Source organism: Arachis hypogaea, chromosome 15 (assembly GCF_003086295.3).
Source record: "Arachis hypogaea cultivar Tifrunner chromosome 15, arahy.Tifrunner.gnm2.J5K5, whole genome shotgun sequence".
NCBI classification, from domain to species: Eukaryota; Viridiplantae; Streptophyta; class Magnoliopsida; order Fabales; family Fabaceae; genus Arachis; species Arachis hypogaea.
In genome coordinates this window covers 157,223,705-157,234,270 of record NC_092050.1, presented here as the reverse complement: position 1 = coordinate 157,234,270, position 10,566 = coordinate 157,223,705, and the positions used below count along the sequence as shown (strand labels likewise).

Here is a 10,566-nt window from a genome sequence, read left to right as displayed (position 1 = left end):
ATCAGCCATCAGTGAGTTAACCTTCATATCTCAGTAACTCAGATGCGCCTTTTGGGCTGGAACCGCCAATACCCTTCATATCTGAACAACTCAGAGGCGCCTTTTGGGCTGGAACCGCCAATCCTAACACATATAAAACACCTTCAACCAGGAAGATTTTCTGAGGTAAGCTCTCAATGTGGAATGGATGTCACATCTTGCTAAAACTATAGTACTAGTCATTGTTACATGTTCTCGTTTGAAATGTAAAAACAGGCGCATAGGGAATTCACATTGCAGCAGCAGCAATCAAATGCAAGCCATTCAGAGGGTTCTACTATACCAACAATGTCCTCAGTAGTTTTAATGTTGAGTAGTGAAGCTGTATTAACATAAAAGAAATAACACAACTTATGAGTGTTGAGGCAGAAATAACATAACATATGAAGTGTTGAGGCAGATTGTTGCATCCCAACACAACTTATCAGCTGCAAATTTAGAAACGCTCAAGAGATTTTGGGTTATTTGAGGCACAAGTAATAGATTAGTTAATTTGAAAGAAAGAGCAGTATTTGAATCATAAAGAGTAGAAGAACCAGAGTTAGAAATCTTGATACCTTGACCATTACCTATATACAACTGATCTGACCCAATCTGATTCTCAGCAGCTTGAAGAAGGTTATTAGGTTCAGCTGTCACATGGTGATGACGATGATGACGGTGGTGCTGCCAAAAATGTCCTAGGTTGATGAAAGGATGGTGGAGGGGCTGGATGGTGATATGATTGAGCTGAAAATGTTGCATTAGGTGACTGAAATTGCTGGTCAAACTTGAGTTGGTAAATCTACCACCTCTCATGAATCTTCCTCCTCTTCCTCTGCCTCTAGAAGGATTGTAGTTTCTTTGAAAATTCTGATCCGAAGGGATAGAAGATTGAGATAAATTGGCTAAAGGAATTGGTTGTGAAGGTTTCTTGAATCGATTTAGCATGTCTTCATATGCTATCAGGTATGATTCTGTTTCAACTACTGTAAACTTGCCCATTTTTGCCATGATAGTGCCAATGAAGCCTTGATATTCTTCCGTGACTCCATCAAGAATGGTTTGAATATATTCATCTTCAGAGAACGGTGCCTCTAAGGCAATTAATGAATCTACTAATTGCCTAATTTTTGTAAGATATTCAGTAGTGGTAGTAGTGAGTCTTACAGACTTTAATTGTGATCGAAGACTCTGAATTCTTGCCACGTCCTTCAATTTCCGTAACAAACTCAACCTTATAAGGCAAGTTAGCAGAGATTCGCTTCCCGTTCCATAACCCTACGTACTGCTTGATCTGACCTTCCATTCCGTCGAGATCGAGCTCCGGAACCTTGGGAACATGATAGACCTTGAGCGGCGATTTCACCCTAACGCGCGCACCGACCTTGCTGACCTTGGAAGATTCTTCTGCTTCTTCGTCTTGTTGAGAAGAGAGTTGAACTGCGACCTCGCACCTAACGAGGCCGGTTAGGGGACGGCGCGTGGGGGTTGGGAGTGAGAGGGCGCATGAGGGTTGAGGGAGTGAGAGAGGGTTCTTGGGGAGAATCATCCATGAAGAAGTGCAGTTAGGGGAGACGCTCACGGAGGATGAAGGCGAACACGCCCTTGTTGGGTAACTGCTACTGCTGCTCATGCTCATGCTCATGCTCATGCTCATGCTTCTTTGCTCAATTAAGTGCTTTTTGCTGTGTCTTTTATTTTTGATTTATTGTGTTGTGATTATTATGATTCTTATTTGTTAGTTGCTCCCTCCTAGGGGCTGGAAGTGAGTTAATCTAGCTCATGAGCCAACTTGAACTCGACTCGTTAACAGCTCGATAAGCTAAGTTCGTGAGCTGGTGAACCAAGCTTGAGCCTGAAATTGAGCTCATAAATTAAATGAGCCGAGCTTGAGTTTGGATAAGCTCAGCTCATTAGCTCGTGAGCTGACTCGATTATATATATATTATAACAATCTTAATTATTTAACATTTATATTTATTTTTTACATATAATTTTAATATAGGACATAAATAAAAAATTTATAATTTATTGATAGATAAACAACGGGCCTGCTACACATACAAGTTTACAAGCTTACAAGTTGGCCCAGCCCAAATAGAACTCACGCGCATAAAGAGAGATAACATGGCGTGATTGCTCCACACTACAACCGTTACGTATGGCAGACTCTTCCACTTCTTCCACTTCTTCCACTTCTCAAAGCGCTTCGAAAACAAGGAAACCCTCCCATTTTCGAGCGAAAATCAAAGTTCAAAATATACAAATCGTTGTTCGAAACCTCCATTAAAATACCATCAAACTCTCCGTGAAGAATCTGAAGAGAAAACAAAGCAACAATACTCAACGTAAGTTCATTAAGATTCATGTATATTTTACTTTTCTTCTACGTCGTTCTTCTAGGGTTTACTATTATTCTTGCTTCTTTGTTACACTGTTCTAAGTTCTACGTCGTTCTTCTAAGTTCTACATCGTTCTACGTTCTTGTTCTAAGTTCTCCTGCTATTGTTGTTGATTTTTGGGGGTTTATTCCATAGATTGGGGGTGTATACTGCTTAACCTTGTAATGTGGCTTGATATTGAAGCATGGTTGAGTGATATCTGACTGATATCTATATGGATGTATCTGAATAATATCTATGGGTGTATCTCACTGTTATCAATGGGTGTATCTGATTCTTACATATGGGTGTATCTTACTGTTATCAATGGGTGTATCTGACTCATATATGCGTGTATCTTACTGATATCTCAATTAATTTGATATTGAAGCATGTTTGAGTGATACCTGACTGATATATATGGATTTATCTGAATCATATCTATGGGTGTATCTCACTATTATCAATGAGTGTATCTGAATCATATCTATGGGTGTATCTTACTGTTATCTATGTGTGTATCTAACTCTTATATATGGGTGTATTTTTCGTTTCAGAGAAAATGGCAGCAAGAAACCAAACAAAAGACCTTAAGTGTGCCACACATTTCCTGAGTGATAAGTTTAGAAACATGACTGAGGAGAAGAAGGCAATTGTGAGGGATCTCGGATTCGGTGGGTTGATGCACATCCCACCACTAAGGGTGGATCACCAACTCTTAAGGGAACTGGCAAACAACTTCAAACTTGGGGAGAACAGACTGAAGACAGGATATGGTTCTTTCCAAATAACACCAAAGACAATAGGTGATGCGCTTGGCATCAATGCAACAGGTAACTAGCTCAAAATTATAGGTGTATATTAAGTTAATGCTTGGGTGTATTTAAGGTTGATGCTTGAGTGTATTTGAACCGACTTTGATACTTTGTTGTTTTCCTTTTTGTAGAAAATCTGTTTCCTGAGAAAGTTGAGTATAAGAAACTTTCTGATGATGACAAAATAATTTATAGAAGATTCCAGGGTAAGACCCTCAAAAGTCTTACCGATGAAATGATGGAAATCGGCGTTGGCAACGAAGAGGAACGCCTGATGTTCAAGAGGATATTCATCCTCTACATACAGATGGCGTTCCTTTTGCCAACGACGATAAACAAAATATCGGCCGTGCACCTGGCCCCAATTTTTAAGATGGACGACATATCGGAGAGAAACTGGGGGGGGGGGGGGCATGTTTTGACCTTCATGGTCAAGGGCATCACAGACTACCAGGAGAAGAAGAAGAAGGCAATTGATGGCTGCCTCTTCGCCCTGATGATAATATACTTTCATCTTTCAGAAAACAAAGGCAAGAAGAGGGCTGAAAGACCACCAAAGCCCTGGATTGCCAACTGGACTAAGGAGCAGTTGGTGGAAAGAATGACTGCAGAAAGAGAGGAAATTTTGGTAAGTAAATATAATATGTTGCTTGTATTTTATTTACCTGAATGCTGCTAGCTAAAATATCTAATGTTTCAGGGGATTGTGAAGATGGCGGAGACAAGAGCAAGAGAAAAAATGAAAAAAGAAGAAAAAAAAGAAATAAAAAAAAACAAAAAAAGGAAGGCGAGTTCAACATCGTCTTCAGAGAAAGAAACTACTGACAGTGACACTTCTACCTCTGAGTCTGAGACTCAAGAAAACTCAGAGGATTCAGGAACAAAACACCGCAGCAAAAAGGGGAAAAAGTAAGTACCATACTTGGGTGTAATTTTTTTTCGACTTGGGTGTATTTTGTTGATCACGTTGGGTGTATGTTGTTTATTAAGCTGGGTGTGTTTCGTTTGCTGCGTTGGGTGTATCTTGTACATTCATTTGCGTGTTTTTTTTAGTATGTTCTAAATAATGATTGTTTGCCTTCCAGAATGGACTCCAGAAAAAGAAAGAAGAGTCAAGAGAGGTCCGATTCTGATTCAGAATCTGAATCTGAATCAAGTGATGAGTAATGTCCTGAAATTATTACTCCTTTCTTTTGGCTTCATTATTAAGATTTCGTGTATTAACTGAAGTGTCTCTTATTAACTTATAGGAGCGAAGAATCATCACCGGTGGAGAAGGAAAAGAAAAAGAAAAAGACAAAAACATCACCAAAAAAGTAAGCACTTCTTTGGATAATATTCTGTAATAAAATTAATTTTTTATTTCTGATTGGTACTCTTTTTTTTCCACCCAGAACACAACCAAAAAAGAAAAAAGTTGTTGTGGAGGATTCACCTCCTAAAGAAGATCAATACTTTGACGGGTACAGTACCTCGTAAGCTATATTACCGTTTATCATTGTAATTATTTTTGTTAACATCTTCTTTTATGAATGTAGTGAGACATATGAAATATCAAGTGACGAACTAGATGAATGACTAGGGCAAAACGTTGATAAATCTGCTGCAGAGGGGTATGTCTTGTTGGGCTGTCTATTTCATATTTTGGTGTGTTTTGTATACTAATAATTGTTTCTTGTTTTGCAGGGAGAACCAAGCTGACCTGCGATCGACAGAAGGTCGCTATGTGTCCTCTGAAACGTAAGAAGCTTTATTATTTAATAAAATCTTGTTATCATGATTTGGGTGTATTTTGTGGAACCATTTCGGTGTATTGTGTTGATCAAGTTGGGTGTATGTTGTTTATTAAGTTGGGATATTAAGTTTGTTGTGTTGGGTGTATATTGTCCATTCGGTTGGTTGTATCTTGTGCATTCATTTGAGTGTATTTTATACTTGTATCCTATTTTGTCTGAATAACATCAAATCTGTTTTAGAATACCGGCTGTGACCTTGGGAAGTGATGATCCTTCCTCTCAAGGACGCACAGAACAGAGTAGTGTAAACCAGCCGTCACAGAGCATGTAATTTCTCTTTCAAATAACCGTTACTTTTGTTCTTCTATTACCCTTCTACTTCTAATTATGTATATATATTTTTTAGAAAAAAAAAGCCCTTTATTATTTTATTCAAGAAAAAAAAGGCAGAAAAAAAAAGCAAAAACTGCAAGTATGTAAGTTCTCAAAAAACAAAGCATGTCTTCTTTTTGAATTGTTCGGGTGTATTTCTTGAATTTCTTTGGGTGTATTTTAGGTTGAGTCCGGCTGATTCGAATATGATGGTTGTGAGGGAACAGACACCGTCGGATGCGCTTACAATGTGAGTTTTCCAAGAATATTTAAACCTTATAACCTTATTATTTTCAAAAGCGTTGTTAACCCTTCTTTTTTCTTCTTGTTTAGAGTCTCGATTCAGATTTTTGTGCCTGCATCCCAAACCCCTATGCTACAGATTGAAGGGATTACAGAAACGTAAGAAATAGTATTGGGTGTATATTTGCTAACAGTTTGGGTGTATATTGTTCCTGATTAGTTTTTTTTTACACCATGATTAATTTTGTATAACTGTGCAGCACTCCTGAAACCCCCAAACAACTTCAAGAGACCACACCCACGCTTCCCCCAGCTCCAACTAAAATGTAAGTTCATCAGACTAAAATCAATCTTTGCTTATCATCCGTATATTCTTATTCTTATTCTTATTCTTATACATGATGACGCAGTCATCCAGACGCAGAAGATGCTGCTGCCCTGTTGATGATGGCACGGACAGCATCCTATGTTCCTAAAACAGATCCAGGGGTGTCATCATTCAGCCTTGGATTGACTGATTCAAGCCAGGAGGGGGCGTCAACGCAGGAGACAGAAAGGGCAAAATCTCCAGAATCTGCAAATTTGATAGAACAATTGGATGATTTGGTCCAAAAAATAGCAAGCAGTGCGGCGAAGGGAAAAAACAAAAGTCCACAAATTCAGAGGGGGGTTGGGGGAGAAAGTTCTGCAAAGTTTCAAACTCCTGGGGGATTATATCAGATTACGGATGATATGAAACAAAAGTGCTACATCTGGGGGACGAGACTGAAGGAAGATGCAGATGGCAATACTAACGAGTATGAGGAGATGTGCACTCTGATTGGCCAAGGAGAATACATTTTGATGAGAATGCACCTTGTATCCCTCCAGGCAAAAAGTGATATAGAATCTCAGGTAATATTAGAATAACATTAATGTTTTTACACCAAAGTCAATTGCAATGCTTATTAATGTAAAATGGATTTCGGCATATATTTCTAGATTGTATCTGCCATCTGCCTCATCCTCAACCAGAAAAATGAAAAGAGGTTTCAAGAACAAATATACTGTCTCCCCCCCGATATTGTGGTAAGTGTTACTTCTACGAACTTTGGGTGTATTTTTTGTATTGATTTTGGTGTATTTTTTATGTTCAATTGGGTGTAAGTTTAGTATTACATTTCTTGTTTCGCAATTCTTGCAGAGCATGGCACTTTCGGATCACCCAAAGGGGGAATTCGTATCACCGAAAACGAAAAAGGAATTTAGGGTGGAAGCCTACCCGAGTTTCATTCCCTTCATAGATAGAAAAAAAATTAACTTCGCATCCATATGTAAGTTTTCGTTTGCTAAATTTGTTAGTACGCTTATTTACTTATATGCCAAATAAAATAACACACTGTTGAAATGTGGCAATCCTTCAGATTTTTGCTCCTGTTTGCCACTCGGGGCATTGGTGGTTATGGCTGATAAATACAACGAAGCGGAGATGTCATATACTTGACCCACTACACAAAAAAGCTCCAAGCGATGAGAGAAAGGCCATTAATAAATTCACTGTAAGTTGCCTCTGTCTTCTTTACTTTAATAGATAGGTCTATTTCGTTATTTGTGTTGGGTGTATATTGTCCATTCAGTTTGGTGTATCTTGTGCATTTATTCGGGTGTATTACTAATTTGTTTTGCTATTTAAGGGATATGTATTTTCAAGATTGATAACATATGCCGGCGGGGAACCTCTACAAAAAGGGAAGAACGAGAAGAAAATTAAAGCATCATATGTTAAAATATCAGGCCAAAAAACAAGGTATAAATTTGTGACTTTGAACATCAAACTTTCGTAAATGAGATTTGTAATTTATTTTCTTCGTTTTCAGCTATGACTGCGCTATCTACGTTATGAAGTGGATGGAGTTAATTGAGCCGAAAAACATCAAAAAGGGGAAGTATGAATGGGATATTTGGCCACAGGTAACTGTCTTTAGAACTATATAACTCTGTATTACTTTACTGAATTAATATTGCTGTTTACTAAAGAATATACTTTTTAATTGTAGGAGGAGGTGGACCACTATAGAGTGGAGTATGCTTCCCGGATACTATTCAGTGAGATGAATAAACAAAGAGATCGCGCAATTAGAGAGAGTAGTGCTATAAGGCTGTCGAAGCCATCCTCTGTATTATTGAGTCCGTTTTGTCAGATTAATTCTGCTGATATAGAAACTGCGTAATCCAACTGCTGGGTAGTTTGTAAATTGAACAAATAATGTAAATATTTGCCATTTATCAACAACTTCTATTCCATGTATATTTTTTCCCATAGTTAAACTATCTGTGCTGGTAAACTGTCTGTGATGTATTCAAAAGCTGTATTACAGGTGGTAAAATATGAAGGAAAAAATCAAGGCATATATAAACGCAAATTATAAACTGTTACACCCAACGCAAGTCTAATAATACACCCAAGATTGCATAAAATATACACCCAAACTGTCTGTGCTATATTCAAAATGTATGAATTACATGTACTAAAATATGAAGAAAAATATCAAATCAAATATACATCCATAACCTGCGAATTTTTACAGCTTTTGTTCTATATGTATCTAAATATGTGTCTATATGTAAATTGTGAATTAACAAAAATACACCCAAAAGAACAGTGCTTTTACACCCATATTCTATAAAACTATACACCCAAAGAGTTATCCCCCTGCTGCTGGTACCCTGAACTGATAATTCATAACGTGTCCTTGATATTGGCTGGAATTTGAATGCGCCGCTGATGCAGCATCAAACAGGTTTATCTGAATATAACACTCACACATTAGCTAACCTATTAACGAGAAAAATAAACTCAATCGCCACAAATTTAAAGAACATTACTTTTACCTCGCTTAAAACTTTCGTCTTCTTCTTCTTTGTGGCATTTGCAATCTGTTTCTCCAGCTTTGAACCTAGCCTGTTTTTTGGACGTCCTCTTGTTCGAATCCTTGGCGGGCTTTGAAGCTCGTTAACGGATTCCAAGTTGGCGTCTTCGTGGGATAAAGAAGATGTCCCCTTCCTTTTGGCTTTTAATGATTCCATCTCGGCCATGACATTATCGTACGCACGGTGCAAAATTGCAGTCAGCTCATCCGATTCGGAGGCAAATTCGCAAATATTTTGCGAACGAAAAACCAATTGGTCGAACCTCTTGCTTCTTGGCTCCATCAGTGGCTCGTCGTGGCTGCTCTTGATGTGTGTGTGTCGCCTCTTTACCTTCTTGCTCCATCGTTCCAGTATGTATCTAGGGAACACTTGGCTTACTTGTTCGAAGCTTAACACGCTTAGTGCGTGACGGCACAGTATCCCTCTCGACTCGAATAATAAGCATTGGCATTTTACCTCGGCTGCAACTGAGTCGTAAGTAACCAAGAACTTGTTGAATATTGAGCTGGAAACTTGTTCTCCGACTTCGTATACTGAATAGCCTAGAGCGGAATTCTTTAATATGGTGATGCAATTCGCCTTTCCTCTGAATTGCGCTTGGACTTTCCTAAACTTTGTGTGAGTGTACGCCTCTTGAAACTGAGCTTCAATGGAGGATTTGGTTGCACACGGTATGACCGTATGAAAATCTGCAGCATCTGATTCTCTCTCTGCTTGCTCCCTGCTTCCGAGGCAATTATCGTATTGTTTGACGAACTGAATAAGCGAGCTGTTCCGGGTGATATACTTGTTAAAAAATGAATGCATGCTCTCGCTCCTTTGTGTGCTTCTCATCCCTGCCCAGAAGTGGTGATCCAGATAGATAGGAACCCATATGTGACGGTCTTCGTACAGATCTGCATAATACACCGAAACACAGACTGTAAATACACCCGAGAGAACATGCAGTATACACCTCTGCTGCAGATTTTAAAAAGACATTACCTGAAAGCCACTTGTTGTCCGCAAGACCAAAATTCAGCAGAAAATCATTCCAATTCCTATCGAATGAGTCTTTGCTATGAGAGTTCCAAACAACATGGCTCATTTCTTGTTCGATATCGGCATGTCCCTTGTACCCGTTTAATTTGCTAGGAATCTTCTTCATGATGTGCCAAATACACCAACGGTGAATTGTCGTTGGCATACAGGCCTCTAAAGCCATTTTCATTGATGCGCACTGATCGGTGAGAAACCCTTTCGGAGCGTTTCCTCCCATGCAACGAAGCCAGCATTGAAATAACCATTTGAATAATTCAATTTCTTCGTTCTTCATCAAAGAGCATCCGAGAAGTGTTGACTGACCGTGGTGATTCACCCCGACAAAAGAACCACAGACCAAATTATACCTGAAACAAATTACCATGGTCCAGAATGCAAAATCATTAGGTACACCCCAACAAATGCTTCGTATACACCCAATGGAACAGCCAATATACACCTCTGCTGCGGATTCGTAAAAATACATTAATTTAGCATCATAAACAGGGGCAGTTTGTTACCTGTTTGTATTGTAGGTGGTGTCGAATGAAATGACATCTCCGAAATACTCAAAGGCAGCTCTGCTTCTTGCATCGGCCCAAAAAGCCAGTTTAATCGATTGATCCTCTTCGAGTTGGAGCTCAAAAAAGAAATTTTGATTCTTCTCTTTCATTCTTAACAAATATTTCCCGAATTCCTTTGCATCTTCTTGTTCGGAAACATTCCGCACTTCCCTGGTAATATAATTCCTCACATCCTTTTCGATAAAATTTAACTCCCGGTGACCCCCGGCAGCCGCAACAAATGATTGGTAGGTTTTGCTTGGTCTGATACCAGCCTCCTCGTTATTCTCTATTGTACGACGAATGGACATGCTTAGTTCCCTGTGCTGTTTGAGTATCTCTGCTTTGCTTGGACAGCAGGGGTGTGAATGATCGAGCACAACCTTTGAAATGATCCAAGCACCGACATCCTTCAATGTGTGTATATAAATTCTTGTAGGACAGTTTAAACCGGCTGTCGGATTGGTCTTCTCGGTCAGAGATATTTTAGATTTCCATTTTCCCT

The 10,566-nt window shown here is 38.9% G+C and overlaps 2 protein-coding genes across 2 annotated transcripts; one reads left to right on the top strand and one right to left on the bottom strand.

Moving 5' to 3' along the window:
* The first annotated feature begins 255 nt into the window (after positions 1 to 255).
* On the top strand, positions 256 to 5,013 carry LOC140179037 (uncharacterized). The gene is made up of 9 exons (XM_072217352.1): positions 256 to 2,369; positions 2,960 to 3,235; positions 3,349 to 3,845; positions 3,918 to 4,126; positions 4,303 to 4,380; positions 4,468 to 4,533; positions 4,612 to 4,680; positions 4,756 to 4,830; positions 4,904 to 5,013. The coding sequence occupies exons 2-8, from the start codon at positions 2,965 to 2,967 to the stop codon at positions 4,793 to 4,795; spliced, it is 1,230 nt and encodes a 409-aa protein (XP_072073453.1). The 5' UTR covers positions 256 to 2,369; positions 2,960 to 2,964; the 3' UTR covers positions 4,796 to 4,830; positions 4,904 to 5,013.
* Positions 1,163 to 1,672, bottom strand: LOC112749412 (uncharacterized). Its single transcript, XM_025797664.2, has one exon. It carries the CDS (start codon positions 1,670 to 1,672, stop codon positions 1,163 to 1,165), a length of 510 nt encoding a protein of 169 aa, XP_025653449.2.
* Positions 5,014 to 10,566: the final 5,553 nt, after the last annotated feature.